Source organism: Ranitomeya imitator, chromosome 1 (assembly GCF_032444005.1).
Source record: "Ranitomeya imitator isolate aRanImi1 chromosome 1, aRanImi1.pri, whole genome shotgun sequence".
NCBI lineage: Eukaryota > Metazoa > Chordata > Amphibia > Anura > Dendrobatidae > Ranitomeya > Ranitomeya imitator.
The window spans coordinates 225,675,453-225,696,573 of NC_091282.1; the positions used below are offsets into that span (position 1 = coordinate 225,675,453).

General features: G+C 41.7%; 1 protein-coding gene across 2 annotated transcripts in view; it reads right to left on the reverse strand.

Annotated features, from left to right (window-relative positions):
- The window catches only part of TCN2 (transcobalamin 2), a 43,379-nt gene extending 22,671 nt beyond the window's left edge, over positions 1 to 20,708 (reverse strand). The window contains exons 1-4 of one of the 2 annotated variants that reach the window (XM_069754379.1): positions 20,476 to 20,708; positions 8,603 to 8,676; positions 4,023 to 4,212; positions 329 to 483 (exon numbers count right to left, since the gene is read on the reverse strand). In XM_069754379.1, coding sequence (XP_069610480.1) covers positions 329 to 483; positions 4,023 to 4,212; positions 8,603 to 8,669 — 412 coding nt within the window. In that variant the 5' untranslated portion in view covers positions 8,670 to 8,676; positions 20,476 to 20,708. Of the gene's footprint in view, positions 1 to 328; positions 484 to 4,022; positions 4,213 to 8,602; positions 8,677 to 20,442 lie in introns of both variants that reach the window. The other variant, XM_069754367.1, reaches the window with a different exon arrangement.
- Between the last annotated feature and the right edge of the window lie 413 nt (positions 20,709 to 21,121).

Consider the following 21,121-nt stretch of genomic DNA (forward strand, 5'->3'; position numbering starts at 1 on the left):
TGACCGAGTATACTTGTTGCTCGGGTGATCTCCGAGTATTTTGTAGTGCTCGGACATTTAGTTTCATCGCCTAAGCTGCATGATTTACGGCTGCTGGACAGACTGAATACATGTGGGAATTCCCTAACAAACAGGCAACCCCCACATGTATTCAGCCTGGCTAGCAGCTGTAAATCATGCAGCTGAGGCAACGAAAACTAAATGTCCGAGCACTACAAAATACTCGGGAGGTCACCCGAGCGTGCTCAGGAAAACCCGAGCAACGAGTACACTCGCTCATCACTAGTCACTACCAGATATACAGGACTCAACCACGTCAGATAATTACCTATGTTTTCTTTTTCTTTGTGAAGGTGATATTTCAAATGTGTAAATAATCTGTTTCTTACAGATGAGTCTATGTTGTCACAAGACACCTTCTGTGCCATCAGCTGAAGGGCTAGCAGTCCTGTCTTGGGCTCACCTTCTTTGATTCCCAATCTACTATATTTGTGAATGACAAGATGTTTAGTGAGAAGAAAATCAACAGAACAATTCACAAGTCATGCAGAAGCAAAATATTGAGAGAAAATCTGGTTTCCTTTTGGTACTGAAGTGGTGACTCTTGCTAGTCCTCTATAAGGTCTGCCTACTGACATATTTCCTTTATTTTCCGTGTAACAATGCTCTGAATGGCATTAGTGTAACTCTTGTGTGGTTAATGGGGCTCCACACACGGAGATTAATTTTAAGGAAAAGGTAGAAGTAAAAGAGCTTTACATTCAAGAGGTATTGTCACTTCTCAGAAATATGTTATTTTTCACCTGATGTAAAAGCTGCTTCTTCAGAGTCTGGTGTTGTTTTTCTTTTGTGTCTGAGCCTCTCCATTTTTGGGATATGATTCTCTCTTCTTTTCATATTTTTATCCACGTGGGCATGATCCTCAATTCTCCTCTATGAGCGTATTCTTGATGATTAGGCCCAGTTGACTAAAAAGATTAGATTTATATACAAAGAAGAGGGGCCCATATCTCAGGAACAAAAAAGAAACCATGCCAGAATTAGGAGAACATCAGCTCAGGTAAAAATGTTAAATTACCAGTAAGTGACAGATCCTCTTTAAATACCAAATAATCTGTGATGATTAAATATAATGCAATTGCTGATATTACTTTGCATGAATACATTCTCATAGCCTTATTCTCCATTCACACCTCTGTTAGAGTCCCTATTGTCACACCAGGGTCTCTCACAACTTCTTAGCGCCTCCCTACTCACTGCGTTCGCCGCTCTGCTCCTCCCTGTGTCAAACCGCTGTGCTGAGTCCTTATCCAGCACTTCCATACTTTGCATATCTGCATATCCCTGCTGTCTGCACCTGGCTATAGGGAGGGACAGCCAGATCCTGCAGCAATTTAACCCTGTTGTGTCCTGCAGGGTCTTCCCCATCCAATCCCCTGCCAGGCAAGGTATACAGTTGTGCTCAAAAGTTTACATACCCTGGCAGAATTTTTGCCTTCTTGGCCTTTTTTAGAGAATATGATAACACCAAAAATTTTTCTCCACTTATGGTTAGTGGTTGGGTGAAGCCATTTATTGACAAACTAGTGTTTTCTGATCAAAAGTTTACATACCCTGGAGATTTTGGCCTGAGAACATGCACAGAAGTTGACACAAATGGGTTTGACTGGCTACTAAAGGTAACATCCTCACCTGTGACCTGTTTGATTGTAATCAGTGTGTGTGCATAAAATCTGAGTGAGTTTATGGGATCCAGACAGACTCTTGCATCTTTCCTCCAGCCACTGAAGTTTCTGGAATGTGAGTTATGGGAAAGCAAGAGAATGGTCAATGGATCTATGGGAAAAGGTAGTTGAACTGTATAAAACAGGAAAGGGATGCAAAAAGATATCCAAGGAATTAATAATGCCAGTCAGCAGCGTTCAAACTGTGATTAACAAATGGAAAATCAGGGGCTCTGTAGAAACAAAACCACGGTCAGGTAGACCAACAAAAATGTCATCCACAACTGCCAGGAAAATTGTTCGGGATGCAAAGAAAAACCCACGAATAACATCAGCTTAAGTACCAAACTCTCTGAAAACTAGTGTTGTGGATGTTTCAAGATGCACAATAAGGAGGCACTTGAAGAAAAATGTGCTGCATGGTCGAGTCGTAAGAAAGCCATTACTGTGCAAATGCCACAAAGTATCTTGCCTACAATACGCAAAACAACACAGAGACCAGCCTCAAAACTTATGGAACAAGGTAATTTGGAGTGATGAGACCAAAATTGAACTTTTTGGCCACAACCATAAACCTTACATTTGAGAGAGGTCAACAAGGTCTATGATGAAAGGAACAGCATTCCTACTGTAAAGCATGGAGGTGGATCGCTGATGTTTTCGGGATGTGTGAGATAGAAAGGCACAGGAAACTTAGTAAAAGTTGAAGGAAAGAGCAGCATGTTATCAGCTAATACTGGTGGCAAATTTGCACTCATCAGCCCGGAAGCTGTGCATGCGACGTGTTGGACGTTCCAACATGACAACAATCCAAAACACAAGGCCAAGTCGACCTGTCTTTGCCTACAGCAGAACAAAATGAAGGTTCTGGAGTGGCCATCTCAGTCTACTGACCTCAAAATCATTAAGCCACTTTGGGGAGATCTCGAGTGGGCAGCTTTACCATTTGAGAAAATAAAGAACTGCCACAAAAGACTTTAAGCTGTCAATGATGTTAGAGGGGGCAATACATGGTATTAAGAAATGCGGTATGTAAACTTTTGATCAGGGTCATTCGGATGTTTTGGGTTGTCAATAGGATTTAAAAAAAAGAAAACACAGTAGTTTGACAATAAATGGCTTCACCCAACCACTAACCATGAGTGGAGAAAAAGTTTTGATGTTATCATTCATATTCTCTGGAAAAAGGCCAAAAAAGCAAAAATTTTGCAGGGGTATGTAAACTTTGGAGCACAACTGTATATTAGTCAGCTACTCCCTCTTTACCTTTGCCTAAGTTTAGGTTTTATCTGCATTTGTCTCTAGCTTCCTGCCAAAGTGTACCTCAGTTTAGTCTCCTCTGAGATCGACCCGGCTCAGCTAGTCATATATTCTGATCTTTCCTCTCCTTACCCCACCTTGTATAGTGAACCCATGTTTCCTGTCCCGACCCTGGATCGTCTGACTATGCCTCTGTCTTGCCCTCCTGTACTCTGTATACCTGCACTGACCCGTGGGTCAGCTGCTGCAGATACAGAGACTGCCCTGGAGTGACACCTGGCGACTTCCTGCAGCCAAGCCTATCCTCACCACCAGAGGCTCTAGCGAAAACAAGGTAGTTGCTTAGTTTCGCCCCTTCAGGATAAGCCCAGCCTGTGGAGCAGTGGGTCCACACCCATCTGCATCACCCCTGTTAGGAGGCTCGGTCGTAGTTTCCATCATTATCATTAGGAGGGAAAAAAAGAGCAAACTGCTCAATATTTCCAATGAAATGATGGACCCTCTTAACAGAAACTGAACATTCTCCATTATAATAAATTGGGCCCATGGGGCATCGTTTGTGTCTGTGACAGATCCTGCATGAATTCTCATTCTCTATTCCTATAACAGGACATAAAATCCAGAATAAATGCATGTGTGAACTGAGCATTAAAATATAAAGTTCCAATCAGCCATGATTTAGTTTAACCATACCCCGCTTCATTAAAGGAAACCTGCCACATGGATCTGCCAATCTAAACTGCCAACGCCAACTCGTTATTCACAGGAACAGCCCGCCAAGATGACTACTCGCGGCTAATTAGCATACCGAGCATGGCAGATTTATAAAAGTTTCTTCCACTGTGCCTTATATAAAAGCAGGCCTGTAATCTTGTAAAAGACAGAAATAAACTGACAATTTACAGTGGAAAATCCTTGCGCCTGGTTTCCTGGCTGTACAGCAAAAATAATAATCATATATGGAGTCATGGTGGTCTTCTAACCATTACAGGAATAAATATGTTCCCAAACGCCAATGAACAAGCACATATGTGCTACCTGCTAGAAATGGTCTCCATTGAAGTTTTAAGCCTCTGGAAGTATTCATCTTCTTTTTTCAGATTATGATTTTCAGAAAGACGAAGTCCAATATAGACGCTGGGATTGGCATCACTGGAAGCATCGAATGTTGCACTCAATAGCTCACCATTCAACGACTTTATTAAATCAATTTTTCCTTCAGGAATTTCTTGGAAACAAAAATGGGTCACACATGTATCAGTAATCTATACAGCACAGCCTACCCTAATGAATATATATATACACAGTATATATGTTTGTCTTTTCTACAATCAACAGTTAGCAAATGTTCAATCATTGGGGGCTTCAATAATCACTGGTGAAGGGTTCACTGCTCACAGCACCGTCATTGAGGACGTATGACGCAGCGATACGTGCTGACTCTGTTGTATGAGTGGCGTCACTGTTTTTCTCTGACAACACAGACAAATGATATTTTTTGTGGGCCTTTTCAAATGGCAGTTTTGTTTTTGTTTGCTGATTTATGTTCTGTTTAAAAAAACAGAACCGTGTCCTACTCTTGTGCTGACCACACTCGGCCATTCAAGTGAATGGGTCCGCTAATAAAAAATGGAGAGCACAAGGATACCCTCCAAGTTGCATTTGTGTACAGTCCATTTTCCACTGAATTGTTGCTAATGATACCTCCATCATTTTTCTTTTTGCACATGAGAAGAATTAACGAAACATGGATGAAAATCGGGTCAAGCACACTGGAAAACAAAAATCAATCTAATTTTTTGCGTACAATAAAAAAAAATTGCATGTGAATCCAACCTTAAAGGGAACCTATGAGCAGGATTATGCTAAGTAAGGTACATACATGGCCATATTGGCGCTGTGATACTGATTAAAACGATACCTGCGGTGAAGGAATCCTTTCTGTGGATTGTGTGTGATGAGTGTTTGAAGTTTTCTTATAATCAGATCAGGGGCAGGACTGTGAGGCGAGACTGTGGGGAGGGTCTTCGGCTCTGCCCCTCCGCTGTCTCTGTATTCTTTACAGGAAAGAAATATATCTTCGTACCGTGTTAGCTAGTGGATAGAAAAATATTTAGAATTGAGAGTCCTCAGTGGTCTCGAAAGCTTGCAATTTGTTACCATCTTTTCAGTTAGCCATTAAAAGGTATCAACCACTGAGGACTCTCAATTCTAAATATTTTTCTGTATTCTTTATCATTCTCCTGATGTAAACTTCAGATTGGCGCCATACTAACTGTGGGCACTAATCTCCTGGCAGTCTCCAGGAAAACGGCACTAGTGGCAGCCATTGGCCATGTCGGCACTTTACTTAGCCAAATCCTGCTGATGGGTTCTCTTTGCTGTTAATTGGCGTGCTAACGTACGCGTTGAACGGCGTTAATTTCGCCGTGCAACGCTGTCCGTTAGCGCGGTCCCATTAACGCAATGGGAACCTAGCCTAAGTAAGTGATAATTGAAAGGACGTCCACCTGTGTGCAATCTAAATGACACCTGGTCTGTCAGTATATACACACCTTTTCTGAAAGGCCACAGAAGCTGCAACACTATTTACCCTCCCCAACGTGTGCCGTCCATATACAGCTCTACGAGAGCTGCGTTCCCACAAAGGGAACGGCGCTGCGATCGTGGGGGCTGACGCTGAACACTACCATGATTGGGAGCAGATGACAGCTCTATGTGAGAGCTGACACCCTGCAGCAATGCCCGCGATCAGTGCTAGCACCAATCGTGGACATTTAACCCCTCTGATGCTGCTGACAATAGTGACAGCGACATGGAGGAGCATCGCACAGGCAGTAGGCTCCCAGTGTGCTTCCATTCTAGATTGTGAGCCCCATCGGGGACAGCGATGATAATGTGTGCAAAACTGTAAAGCGCTGCGGAATATGTTAGCACTATATAAAAATAAAGATTATTATTATTATTATAGTCTCCATGGTGACCCCCGGCCGCAAGATGGCAGCAGGGTCCCTTCAGGGAAGTTGGCTTGTGAGCGCCAGCAGGACCCTGTCAGCAATCTGTTACTATACAGTGATGTCCAATTCTGTGACAATGTAGAAAAGTAATAAAAAAGTTATTACAAAGTGTAAAAACATTTTCTAAAAAATACCCAAATAATGAACTAAAAAAGAAAAAATATTAATCCAATAAATACTGTACATTTATTTATGTAAAAGGAAATTACAAAAAAAACCATATATTTGGTATTGCTGCGTCCAGAACGACTCGCTCTATAAAACTGTCCCACTAGTTAACCCCTTCAGTGAACACCATAAAAAAATTAAAAAACAAGGCAAAAAACACTGCTTTATCATGATATCGCCAAACAAAAGTGCAATAAAACGTGATCAAAAAGATAAATGTAAATAAAAAAGGTATGCTGAAAATGTCTTCTTGTCCCGCAGAAAACAAGCAGTCATGCAGCTCTATCAGCAGAAAAATTAAAATGTTATAGCTCTCAGAATAAAGCAATGCAAAAATAATTATTTTTTTCTACAAAATAGTTGTTAGGCTACGGTCACACTATTAGTATTGGGTCAGTATTTCACATCAGTATTTGTAAGCCAAAACCAGGAGTGGGTCAAAAATACAGACTTGGTGACGTGTTTCTATTATAGCTTTCCCATCTGATTGTTCCACTCCTGGTTTTGGCTTACAAATACTGATGTAAAATACTGACCAAATACTGATAATGTGACCGTAGCCCTATTGTGTAAAAGCGCCAACACATAAAAAAAATATATATAAATGGGGTATCGTTGTAATTGGGGCTTCAGAGTTCCCAAGCAGAGTCTGGAGTATCTGTCCATACGACCACAATGAGCCGTACACTCCATAGAGGTGGCTTTTATGGAAGAGTGGGCAAAAAAAAGCCTTTTCTTTCACACAAAGATTGTAAGGCTCGTTTTGAATTTGCTAAAAGATATTCAGGAGACTCCCGAAATGTATGGAGGAAGGTGCTGTGGTCAGATGAGACCAAAATTGAAGTTTTTGGCCACCAAGGTAAACGCTATGTCTGTTGACACTGAAACAGGGTGGTTGGAACATCCTGCTATGGGGATGTTTTTCGGCAGCAGGGACATGAAAAATGGTCCGAGTCTAGGAGAAGATGGATGGTGCGAAATACATGGCTGTTCTTGAGCAAAACCTGTTTCAGTCTGTCAGTGATTTGAGGTAGTAAAACACAAAAGATTCCAAGGGGGGGGGGGGGGGGAGTGAGAACTTTCACAAGCCACTAAGCCACTGCACCTCACAGTTTAACTTTTTTTGTTCACTGGTGTCACATGGTTTACTACATTGTTAAATTGGATAAAAGTGAGGTCCCACGTGGATGAGTCTGTATGTTTCATTTTTGATGTACCCATTAGTATTCAGTTGGGTATGTGAGTATGCTTTTTCATATCCTATACTGTACTTTCCTTAAAAACTGTTGTCAATGCTTGATTAATAAAAAAATAAAAGTAGGAGCACAGTGCAAACTGCATATAAGGGGTCTCAGAATGAATAATGAATGAATAACATTTTGATGACCCTGCGACTTCTGCTTCAGTCGCCAGGCGCTGCCGTATTCACTCTGCAGGTGATATAAATGTCGGAAACAGAAGCTCTGGACTTTGGGCTCTGACCAGCCACTCAGATTAGAGTACCTGGAACCTGTAGTGCCGTCCAGTCTGCAGTGTGGGGGGTGGGCTGTCCAGCTGGAGTGATCAGCTCCCTGCTCCAGCCAGTTGGAGAGCACTATACCTTACTAAGGCTTCTTTCACACTTCCGGGGCCGTCGCAATGCGTCGTTCTGTGCAAAAAACGCATCCTGCAAAGTTGCCCGCAGGATGCGTTTTTTGCACATAGACTTGTTTTACCGACGCATCGCGACGTACGGACGCACGTTCCATACGTCGTGCACTGGATGCGTCGGTATTTGGCGGACCGTCGTAGCGAAAAAACGTTCAAGGGAACGTTTATTCATATGTTGGGTCCTGCAATTCCTACCGCGCATGCGCGGCCGGAACTCCGCCCCCTCCTCACTGGGACCATACAGTGGGCAGCGGACGCGTTGAAACACTGCGTGCGCTGCCAACATTGCACAGAGTTTTCGCAATGTCCGTCGGTACGTCGCGCAGATGCTTAGTGACGGCCCCGTTCCGACGGAAGTGTGAAAGAAGCCTAAGTCATCCAGCTTGCTGCTGGAAGCTGTCAGATATAGTTGAGTGTTTCCTTGGCTAGGTGTGCGTCTTCTGCTCCCATTTTTGGTTTAGTGCTTTCCTGTTTTGACTACGGCTTCTTTCTGACTATTCTTACAGATCCTGATTTTGTCCTTGACATGACCTCTTGGTTCTGACCCTACTTGGCGACCATTCGTACCTCTGGATAGAAGCCCTTTCATAGTAGCATTCTACTGGGTCCTTCTGTAAGACCAGATCCTTGTATGTAGGATAAATGGTACTGTGATTTCTCTGGAGTCTGCCAGACGGAGTGGCTTGTGCCAAGTCTTTCCGAGGCAGCCATTTGAGCCTGCGGCCTCAGGCGGTCATTACACATATTAATGCTTCCAGAAGTGGGTTTTGTTATTTTACTCACCACATAACTTCACTGATACAATAATGGCTTGCACCAAAATTATCAGGACTCGCCAGTTTAAAGCCATTATTTATCTGTAAGAGAAAACAATCTTGTATCAACAGAAACATTTGTATTGTGAATAAATCTATGACAGATATCCAAAAGTGTCCACAGAATTTCTGGGTCCATGACACAAGAGCAGATCTACCACATACAAAGTCTGAGCTAACTGCACATGGGGCCGTAAAAGCAGCTGATCCACTATTACCTTAAAAAATAGCATTTCTTCTACTTATGGGACTGTGTTAGGTCCGGTCTTCTCTTCCGGTGGCCAACCCAACTCAGAAGAGAACACGCAGCCACATCATAACACTTGCGCTGGCTTGGCAATGTGAAGCTGTGTCTTTTCTCCACAGTGCCTTATTAGACATCTTACAGAGAAGGAAGACAGACTGTGGCAGCTGATAATGGCTGACCGAGTCCTCTAAAGTCATGGGTTGGCATCCTTAGCCTGGGAATCTAAGAAGGACCTATGATGGAAAGTGGCAATTTGATGCAATGCACTGTAGAAGGCAATGTCAAGAGATGGATTGTATATGAATGTAGTTACAGCGAGGGCACAGTAACAGTGATACATGTATGATTGGTCTTTGTGATGACACCTGTGTTGAACTGCTCCGTTTAGTCTACTGACCTGATAAAGTCCTATACTTGGCTACTTAAAAGTTTACGCTGAACTAAATATTTGCATCAGCACTGATTAAAGGATCACCTTGCAACTTGTCAAACGCTTTGACAGTTTCACATAGCTTGTGGTCACCACTAATATGTGCAATTGATCCATGGAACATCCGTATTCCCATTATTAGGTTTCTACTAAGAGGCAGAAAGACCACTACATAATCATAACTCCAGGGTCATTCTCCCTGTGGTGCATTTACTTTGTCAAAAACTTATTTCAAAATGATTTCATTAGTTGACTATTTGGGGCGCAGAGTTAGATGGTTTTGAACTATCTTCTGTAATAGTGCATGACATTTGTTTCTTACATTTTGAAAAAAAAAATGTCACTTCCTTATGACAAAACATTTCAAAATTTAATTTCAAAATTGTTTTAGAAACAGGACCTCCTTGTTGCCAGATTATCAGGCATTGTGAATTAACAGGCAGTCACAGAAAATCTTCAAACTGTATTTGTAAAGGGGTAGGAACATAAACTGCTGATAACATGAATTGTATGGTTTTATTTAATTAATCATTACTGGTTTTGGTCTATTGGCATGCTACATAACGCTAAGGCCATGTGCACACGTCAGGATTTCTTGCAGAAATTTCCTGAAGAAAACCGGAAATTTTCTGCAAGAAATCCGCATTTTTTTTTGCGGTTTTTTTCGTGTTTTTTTTTTAGCATTTTGCAAGCGAAATTAGCATCGTTTGGAAAACTGACTGACAGGTTGGTCACACTTGTCAAACATAGTGTTTGATAAGTGTGACCAACTTTTTTATATAGATGCTGCCTAAGTAGCATCTATAGTAAAAGATAGAATGTTTAAAAATAATAAAAAAAAATAAAAAAAATGGTTATACTTACCTGCAGACAGCCGATCTCCTCAGCGGCGTCCGTTCCTATAGATGGTGTGTGTGTGCGGGACCTTCGATGATGTCGCGGTCACGTGAGCGGTCACATGAGTGGTCACGCGACCAATCACAAGACGGCAACGTCATCATAGGTCCTTCACACAGAGCATCTATAGGAACGGAAGCGGCAGCGTGCACCGATGAGAGGCGGGAGGACTCCGGGGCCATCAGAGGGTGAGTATATCACTATTTTTTATTTTAATTCTTTTTTTTTACCAATTATATGGTGCCCAGTCCGTGGAGGAGAGTCTCCTCTCCTCCACCCTGGGTACCAACCGCACATAATCTGCTTACTTCCCGCATGGTGTGCACAGCCCCATGCGGAAAGTAAGCAGATCAATGCATTCCTAGGTGTGCGGAATCCCCGCAATTCCGCAAATTTAATGAACATGTTGCTTTTTTTTCCGCAATGCGATTTTTTTGGGGAAAAAAATGCAACATTTGCACTAGAAATGCGGAATACACTGTAAGTAATAGGAAAAAACGCAAAAAAAACGTGAAAAATACTGAACGTGTGCACATGGCCTAACGCTAAAGCAGAATTCTTATCTATATTATCTGATGCTCTCTGACAGGAACCTGTCAAGTTATTTGGCCTTAATACACTGTTCTTAAAGAAACATTCCGAAATTCTTATCCTATTAATATATTGCAGTCATAAAATTATATTACACTGTGCACTTTGCACTTACAATTGCTTTTTTTGCCTTTCTACCCACATAATTCATCTGTTTCCCATTAGGTCTACGAGAGCATGTGATTAACCCTTTCCCATCATGCGCCCTTTCCCATCTGCGAGAGCTGCGTTCCCAGAAACAGCAGTACTAGTACGGCGGCACGATCGCGCAGCCTCACGCTGAGCGAGCATTTAACCCCTCTGATGCCGCTGTCAGCAGTGACAATGACATTGCGGGGCATCTCGCAGGGAGCAGACTCCCTGCGTGGTTCCATCAGGACAACGCAATGTGAGCTGTCTTTAGTGCAGGTGACAAGTTGATTAGGAACGTCTAACTGGTCTGTAGGAGCCAGAACTCTTAATGGTTGGTAGGGGATCAAATATTTATTTCTCACTGCAAAATGCAAATACATTTATATAATTTATAAAATGTGATTTTCTGGATTTTATTTTTGCTATTCTATCTCTCAATGTTAAACTTAACCTACCCTTAAAATTATAGACTGTGCATGTCTTTGTCAGTGGACTAACTTACAAAATCAGCAAGGGATCAAATAATTATTTCCTTCACTGTATATCCCGTATCCTGGTATACTTTGTCTCACCTTCCATCCGCTCCCTCACTATGCAGTGTCCTCTCCTGAAGTCGGCAACTGACTTCAGTGTGAAAGCGACGGGAGTGCATGACATGACTTCCATGAACCCCTAGTCACATGTGCGCCGACGTCAGCTGCTGGCCTCTAATTGGCCGGCAGCGTGTATTGTTGTGCAAGGATCCGACGGGTCTATGCACTGCAATACTTTTTCACTGAATGTGTGTCCGAGGATACACATCCAGTTGTAGTTTGTGCTGGCATTGTGGGCTCCTTGCCTGCATGGGCCAAGCCGCTATGATCACGGTTTCTATACCCCTGTTTATAAGCCAAAATCAGGAGTGGACCATTCAGAGGAAAAGTTTAATAGAAAAACGTGACCACTTCTGCATTTTTCACCCACTTCTTGCTTTGGCTTAAAAATACCGAGGTAAAAACTCACCAAATACTCAATGTGTGAATATGGCCTAACATGTTTTACTAGTTTGATCTACAATGTATTGTTCATAACTAACCCCCTATTCTCCCGCGCATCCTCCGTACTCTGGAACTCATACCCTAACATATCACATTCTCGTCTACCTTAGAAAACTTCAAAAGGAACCCGAAGACCTACCTCTTCCGACAAGCCTAAAACCTGCCATAACCACCGATCCACTAAACTGCTGCACGACCAGCTCTACCCTCACCTATTGTATCCTCACCCATCCCTTGAAGATTGTGAGCCCTCGTGGGCAGGGTGCTCTCTCCACCTGAACCAGTCGTAACTTTTATTGTTTAAGATTACTGTTCACGTTTTTATTATGTATACCCCTCCTCACATGTAAAGTGTCATGAAATAAATAGCGCTACAATAATAAATAATAATTATTATAATTCATGCTATGCAAAAAGAAAAGATGGGAAGGCAACTAGACATTCATAAGGCACTTCTCAGCTTCTTAAGCCATAAGATTTAATATGGGATCACTACGGCATATAATCCAAGATCGCAGCTTAGTGGGTGGTGCTCAACTATAAGAAATATCGTCTTGATTCCAACAAAGAGAAAATGAAAGTGGCACTCACCCCGATGCTGCTGTCAAATGAAGTCCTTTATTCAAATATATACATGAACAGACAAGAGTTGAGAAGGCGGCTGGTAGTGAGCAGGGTGCGGGAGGGAGACAGGGGGACGACGGCCGTTTCGCGCGTGTGCGCTTCTACGGGTCCATGTGTGGGAATTAGTAACGTCATTTCCTATATAGGACGCTGGACGACTAACAGTGATCAGGTGAGTGATAAAAATAATTACTTAAAAGCAACCACAAAACATTAATATGCACTTTTTACAAGTTCAATTGAACATTACTTACTGCGGGATAATGCAGGATAAATCCTTATAGAATCACAAGTCTTTATAAGATTAAACATTACTATAGAAAAATAGTCATGTCCAATTTATCGTTTAACCCAATTGGTCCCTGTGCGTTGGTTTCAATGATCCATCTGGCCTCGCGTTGTAGAAGGAGTTTTTTACGATCTCCGCCATTAGGTGGGTTATCTACTAATTCTATGCCTGCGAATCGCAGGACGTTTGGATCCGCATTATGCGTTTCTTTCATATGCTTTATAAAGCGTGGACAGCCTTTTTCTGAGGACATTGAGTTATAATGTTCCCTAAATCTATGGAACATTGGGCGTATGGTTTTGCCGATATAGAAAAATTGGCAAGGACAGGTAATTATATAGACTACATATTGGGATTTACATGTGATAAATTGGCAGACTGTATGATGTATAGGACCTATGTGGATGGGATTTTTAAGGAATCTTAGGTGGCAGAATTTACAGTTGCCACATTTATAATTTCCAGTAGGTTGTGATTTTTTTAACCAATTACTGTTATTTTTCACAGTGAGACGATTTTTTACAAGGAGATCACCTAGGTTTTTTGTACGTTTGTAGGCAAAGATGGGATGGTGTGTTAATAAAGTAGATAGATCTCTGTCTTTTTGTAAAATATGCCAGTTTTTATTAATGGCCGCGTGGATTTCTTTATCCATGGGACTATGTGTGAATGTAAATGCAAATTTTCCTGATTTTTCTTTTGGGGGACATTCCGACTTTCTGCGTTTTTTTAATAAATTCTGTTGTGTGAGTTTTGTTACTCTATTTTCTGCATTTGTGAGAATCTTAGAGGGGTAATTTCTATTTTGAAAGTTGGTTTTTAGCTTTGATATTTGTTCTTTAAATAATGCTTCATTGTTGGTGATTTTTCTATAACGAACCATTTGGCTATATGGTATAGCATTTTTCGTATGGTATGGGTGGGCGCTATTATAGTGAAGCAAATTATTTGTTGCATTTGATTTTTTATGCACGCATGTGTTAATTTTACCCTCAATTATATCTATTTTAACGTCTAGAAAGTCGAGTGTATTACCCCCAAAACAGGCTGTAAATTTCATATTCTCCTTATTAGTGGTGTTGAGATAATACACAAAATTATCAAAATCCGTTTTTGATCCGTCCCATACCATAAAGATATCGTCAGCAAATCTTAGATATGTTCGTATATGCTGTAAGTATTGATTGGAAACAGAGGTAATATATTTTTCCTCGAACACCGCAAGGAACAAATTGGCAAATACACATGCGACGGGCGTCCCCATCGCGGTTCCTGTGTGTTGAATGAACCATTTGTCGAGAAATCTAAAGGCATTATGTGATAATACGAACTCTAAACTTTCAGTAATGAAATCAATAAAGTCTTGATCTTTGTTCGTGTTAGATAGAATTGCTTGAATAGCTTGAATTGCTCAACTATAAGAAATATCGTCTTGATTCCAACAAAGAGAAAATGAAAGTGGCACTCACCCCGATGCTGCTGTCAAATGAAGTTCTTTATTCAAATATATACATGAACAGACAAGAGTTGAGAAGGCGGCTGGTAGTGAGCAGGGTGCGGGAGGGAGACAGGGGGACGACGGCCGTTTCGCGCGTGTGCGCTTCTACGGGACCCCTGTCCAAATTTCTCGACTGGTTACTCAAACCATTACTATCAAAAATTCCATCCTTTATAAAAGACTCCGGAGACTTTCTTTTGGCCCTACAATCTATTGACTGGCAACCAACTTTCTCCCTCGTCTCAATAGATATCGTCAGTTTGTATACGAGAATTCCTCAAAATAAGGGCATTGAAGCTATTCAAGCAATTCTATCTAACACGAACAAAGATCAAGACTTTATTGATTTCATTACTGAAAGTTTAGAGTTCGTATTATCACATAATGCCTTTAGATTTCTCGACAAATGGTTCATTCAACACACAGGAACCGCGATGGGGACGCCCGTCGCATGTGTATTTGCCAATTTGTTCCTTGCGGTGTTCGAGGAAAAATATATTACCTCTGTTTCCAATCAATACTTACAGCATATACGAACATATCTAAGATTTGCTGACGATATCTTTATGGTATGGGACGGATCAAAAACGGATTTTGATAATTTTGTGTATTATCTCAACACCACTAATAAGGAGAATATGAAATTTACAGCCTGTTTTGGGGGTAATACACTCGACTTTCTAGACGTTAAAATAGATATAATTGAGGGTAAAATTAACACATGCGTGCATAAAAAATCAAATGCAACAAATAATTTGCTTCACTATAATAGCGCCCACCCATACCATACGAAAAATGCTATACCATATAGCCAAATGGTTCGTTATAGAAAAATCACCAACAATGAAGCATTATTTAAAGAACAAATATCAAAGCTAAAAACCAACTTTCAAAATAGAAATTACCCCTCTAAGATTCTCACAAATGCAGAGAAAATAGAGTAACAAAACTCACACAACAGAATTTATTAAAAAAACGCAGAAAGTCGAAATGTCCCCCAAAAGAAAAATCAGGAAAATTTGCATTTACATTCACACATAGTCCCATGGATAAAGAAATCCACGCGGCCATTAATAAAAACTGGCATATTTTACAAAAAGACAGAGATCTATCTACTTTATTAACACACCATCCCATCTTTGCCTACAAACGTACAAAAAACCTAGGTGATCTCCTTGTAAAAAATCGTCTCACTGTGAAAAATAACAGTAATTGGTTAAAAAAATCACAACCTACTGGAAATTATAAATGTGGCAACTGTAAATTCTGCCACCTAAGATTCCTTAAAAATCCCATCCACATAGGTCCTATACATCATACAGTCCGCCAATTTATCACATGTAAATCCCAATATGTAGTCTATATAATTACCTGTCCTTGCCAATTTTTCTATATCGGCAAAACCATACGCCCAATGTTCCATAGATTTAGGGAACATTATAACTCAATGTCCTCAGAAAAAGGCTGTCCACGCTTTATAAAGCATATGAAAGAAACGCATAATGCGGATCCAAACGTCCTGCGATTCGCAGGCTTAGAATTAGTAGATAACCCACCTAATGGCGGAGATCGTAAAAAACTCCTTCTACAACGCGAGGCCAGATGGATCATTGAAACCAACGCACAGGGACCAATTGGGTTAAACGATAAATTGGACATGACTATTTTTCTATAGTAATGTTTAAACTTATAAAGACTTGTGATTCTATAAGGATTTATCCCGCATTATCCCGCAGTAAGTAATGTTCAATTGAACTTGTAAAAAGTGCATATTAATGTTTTGTGGTTGCTTTTAAGTAATTATTTTTATCACTCACCTGATCACTGTTAGTCGTCCAGCGTCCTATATAGGAAATGACGTTACTAATTCCCACACATGGACCCGTAGAAGCGCAAACGCGCGAAACGGCCGTCGTCCCCCTGTCTCCCTCCCGCACCCTGCTCAATACCAGCCGCCTTCTCAACTCTTGTCTGTTCATGTATATATTTGAATAAAGGACTTCATTTGACAGCAGCATCGGGGTGAGTGCCACTTTCATTTTCTCTTTGTTGGAATAATTATTATAATCCTGTACTGTTGTATGAAATTGCTCAAGAACTGATCTCAGTGCAGGGTACAGAGATTATGACAATAATAGGATGACTTGTGCATCTTATTTTGAGACTGTATATTTTATGCACTGTGACTGTATATGATCTACTGCCCCTCTATAGGATACAACTATTATATTTTGTACTTGGAACATACATCTCTTTGTATGTATTAGTTAAAGATCTATTCTAGAATGCAAGAGAAATCCAGAACCTAAGGGTAGTCAGGTAGCTGAGTTCAAATGGGGAACTATGGCCATAAGTACAAGTGATTCTTCTCTAGAGATGAAGGCTTTAATACTTAGATAATAATTACAATTGCACAAGCAGTCAGCAGATCACAGAAACACACAGTCAGCAATTGTGAGGGGGAAGCAGAAGACCTGCACTATGTGCAATAAATGACTTCCAATTATCTTGTAAGAGACCTTTGACATCCTGCAGTGAGCTGATCTGTGAAGGTTCATGAAATTGGCTACAAATAAAATGTCTACATGATATTACAAAAGACCCAAATCCTCTCAAAGATACAATTGTAATTGTCTGCAAACACAAATGTAGGGACCACCAGGGGTGTAATAATGCTGGGTGCAGGGGCGGCAGTCAACCCGAGCCCTGGAGCTTATGGGAAAACCAGCTCTATTAGGCCGGGGTCACACTAGCGTAGAATACGGCCGAGTGCTACGCGATAAAACATCACATAGCACTCGGCCCGGTGTTACTGTATGGGGCAGATCACATCTACGAATATTTTCTCATGCCGAATCGACATTCGAGAACAATCGACAATCAGCCGAGTCTCAGCTCACTCGCACCCATATAAGTCTATGGGTGCGAGTGACACTATGCACATCACTCGGATATTATCCGAGTGCGGTGCGATATGCGCCGACGCCAGCAGCGGAGGAGATGGAGAAATTAATTTCCCAGCCTCTTCCTCACCTGTGCTGCGATTCTCTGATGCCAGAGGCTCAGAGCGCAGTAGCATGACACTCGGTTCCCGGTTGCAGCAGAGCAGGTGCCGAGTGTCATTAGCATATCGCATCCAATGCCATACGCTGGTGTGACTCCAGCCTTAAAGACCTGAAATAGTTGGGGGCACTGTTAGATATTTTATTGGTGGGCAAATCTAGAATGTGAGCACTTGGCAGATTTGTAGGAGAGATCTCTGTAACAGAAGGATGTTCCACAACTGGGACTATTTTTGTGTGTCCCTGTGATTTATACAAACTTCTTTATGATATACGGGACATACTTTTGCAATAAAATTTGCTGATTATTAAATTACCATGAATATACTATTTATGAAATGAGTCCTAAAACAGTTATGTGCATGAACGTCTACCATGCAAAATGAATGTAATAAGGCATTACCAACACAATCAAGGGAGGAATATGAAGTTCCTGTGGCTCAGAAAAACTCTATGGTGTAGCATGCAGTACCTTGTAGAGTAAGGGTGCCTTCACATTATGTCTTATGTGTGAACCCCCCCATAAGATCGGATTCGGACGTATGCGCCGACAGAGCGAACATGTGCTCTGTCGTGTATCATTTTCGGGCTTGTACGCCCACACGCAGGTGCAGTCTACTACATCTTGGTCTCCGCCTCAAGTGGGCATATAAGCCGAAGAATGATGCAGCATGGCAAAGCACACGTACATAGGCACATATGACCGAATCCCATCTTGTGAGAAGGAATTCCAACATATGCAGGGGGGTCCGGACGTAGGCCCCGATGGAGCTACCAAGCGTGTCCTACACGCTTCTTCCCAAGAAGCAACACTTCTTGAGGAGAATTTGCCCCATAATGTTGTCTGATTAGATGAGGTAAGTCATACAGATGTCACTAGAAAAAAAACACCATATATGAAATTGGAAGCACTTAGATATAGTAGAGCTAGAAACCTGTAGATGTCTTATTACGGCTATGTACAACTCGGATGTAGCACTGAGCAGTAATGCGGCCTTCGTGTGTCCATAAAGAACAACCATCAGGATAATTGTTGCTTCCATAGTATGCGTAAAAAAAAAAAAGATACAATAATTTTGACAATCATGTTTCAAAACGTGAAAAGCATAAGCCTTGTGGTTTGGGCACACTAAAATTTTCTTTTGAAAATGCTGAAACATTTTTTGAAATGTTTAAGTGTTTTTTTCTCTTTTTGATTGAGCAGTGCCCAGTTTTAAGAGGTTTCCTGCTATTTCAGCTTTTTTTCTGCTCGCTTTACAAAACTGAACATGGGCAAAACAGAATTCATCATCTTTCCCCTATCTCACTCTGCCAGACCACGAAACCTATCCATCTATGTCAATGGCTGCTCACTTTCCCCAGTCCCGCATGCTCGGTGCCTCGGGGTGATCCTCGACTCTGCCCTCTCTTTCAAGCCTCATATCCCTTGCCTCCTCCTGCCGACTCAAACTCAAAAATATTTCCCTGATCAGTGCATTCCTTGACTATGAAACCACAAAAACGCTAGTGCACGCCCTTATCATCATCCACCTTGACTACTGCAACATCCTAATCTCTGGCCTCCCCTCTAGCACTCTGGCACCTCTCCAATCCATCCTACACCCTGCTGCCTGACTAATTCACCTGTCTCCCCATTATTCCCCAGCCTCCCCTCTCCGCCAAGCCCTTCACTGGCTTCCTATTGTCCAGAGGCTCCAGTTCAAAACCCTAACAATGACATACAAAGCCATTCACAATCTGACTCCTCCATACATCTGTGACATGGTCTCCCGGTACTTACCCACACGCAACCTCCGATCCTCTCAAGATCTCCTTCTCTACTCCCCTCTCATCTCTTCTTCCTACAACCGCATCCAAGACTTCTCCTGTGCCTCCCCCATACTCTAGAACTCTCTACCCCAACACATCAGACTCTCGCCTATCACAGAAACGTTCAAAAAGCACCTGAAGACCCACCTCTTCCGGCAAGCCTATAACCTGCAGTGATCCTTAGTCTGCTGAACCTCCGTACAACTAGCTCTACCCACTCGTAGTGTATCCTCACCCATCCCCTGTAGACTGTGAGCCCTCGTGGGCAGGGTCATCTCTCCCTCTGTGCTTGTGTGTGCCTTGTTTTGCTCATGCTTATTGTGCTTTTCTATATTTGCCCCTTTCACATGTAAAGTGCCATGGAATAAATGGCGCTATAAAAATGTATAATAATACTAATACAGGAGGCTGGAGCCACTTCTTAGTGGCATGCACTTTCTTTTTTTCCACCCCAAAGTTTTTCAAAACCTGAAGCGGAAAAATATGCTGAAAACACTAAACCTATGAGCAGCAAAATGAAATCTTAGAAGTGATTGTTTTTTCCATGTATTTTTTTAAGCAGACCACCTCCAAAAATTCCACTAAAAAATGTGTGCATCTGTCATGATATATAACTAGCAGGTATGGATGGCAGTTCACATCAGGGTGAACTGGTCATCGATCCCTCATCAACCCTGTTAACATTTTTTCCCATTTTTATCGTGAATTTCTTTGCTGACGGGGCGTTATGATCCAATACAAAAACCCGCTGGTACTGTGACGCTAAGTGACACCACTGTGTACGCTCTTAAGAACTGATTCATACCAAAACTTAGAATTATTGCTACTTGCTATTCCCATTTCCAATCCCATGTATGTGTGTTTGCAAAATTCTGAAATTATACAAAAAAACCCGTTAACTATGACAAAGTAATTTCGTACAATCTGCAGAATGCTCCTATGATCCAGTTTACTGGCATTCACAGTATTCTCAGCACTGTTTATTCTGCCATATGCCAGAAATGAACATATAGGCAGTTATATTTATATGGCTCTGTCTATTGATCAATATTATGTGTAAATAATCTGTCAATGATCATAGCCTAAAGAGAGAAGACACATACAAAGGAAAAATACGTGACAATCAATAGTAAATGGCTTAGAACACTACTACTTTAGGAAACAAAAGCCTGATGAGCTCCCATGCACTAACCTGCGGTACCAGGAGATATCAGCTCACACTTACTGATCACCACAGCATGGATCACACTGCAGGCCCTCTGGGTCCTCACACTGCAGAATGCTGTTCCCTGCTTGTTCTCCAGCCTTGCTGATCACATGACTTCCCCCTTCCAGCCTCCCACTGAGAAGAGGAAGAGTTTTAAGGTGGAACTGTAAATGCAGCACAATGCACAAGATGTCCTCTGCTGTCACCTAGTAGAAATTATCAGTGTGCAAGGCTCTAACCTCAAAGGCGGGATGCATAAACAACACAGAAATTAGGGGTGGACATATAATCCTGGGCAGACCCACAATAGAGGGGCCCAATTTCAACCTCCAAAGCAGGTTGAACTGTGCCTCCTCATAAGCTATTGGACTGCAAAGGGCCCATGTTATTGTTATTGCTCAGGGCCTCTTCTCTCTGTGTCCACCAGTGATAGAAATAAATGATCAGTGACATAAAATGTGTTAAAATTTGAGGGCACAAAAACAATGTTTTTAATAACACGCTAATGATTTGGATGAGCCGAATGAACTTGATTCTTTAGGAAAACAAATGAGTAAGTGTAGGTCCCCAGTCAAAAAAGACAGCACTGGGCCATCGGCCCCTTTAAGGGAGGCCGACATGACAAGGAGACGTGGGAATACAGGAGCGGACATTGTTGGAAAGA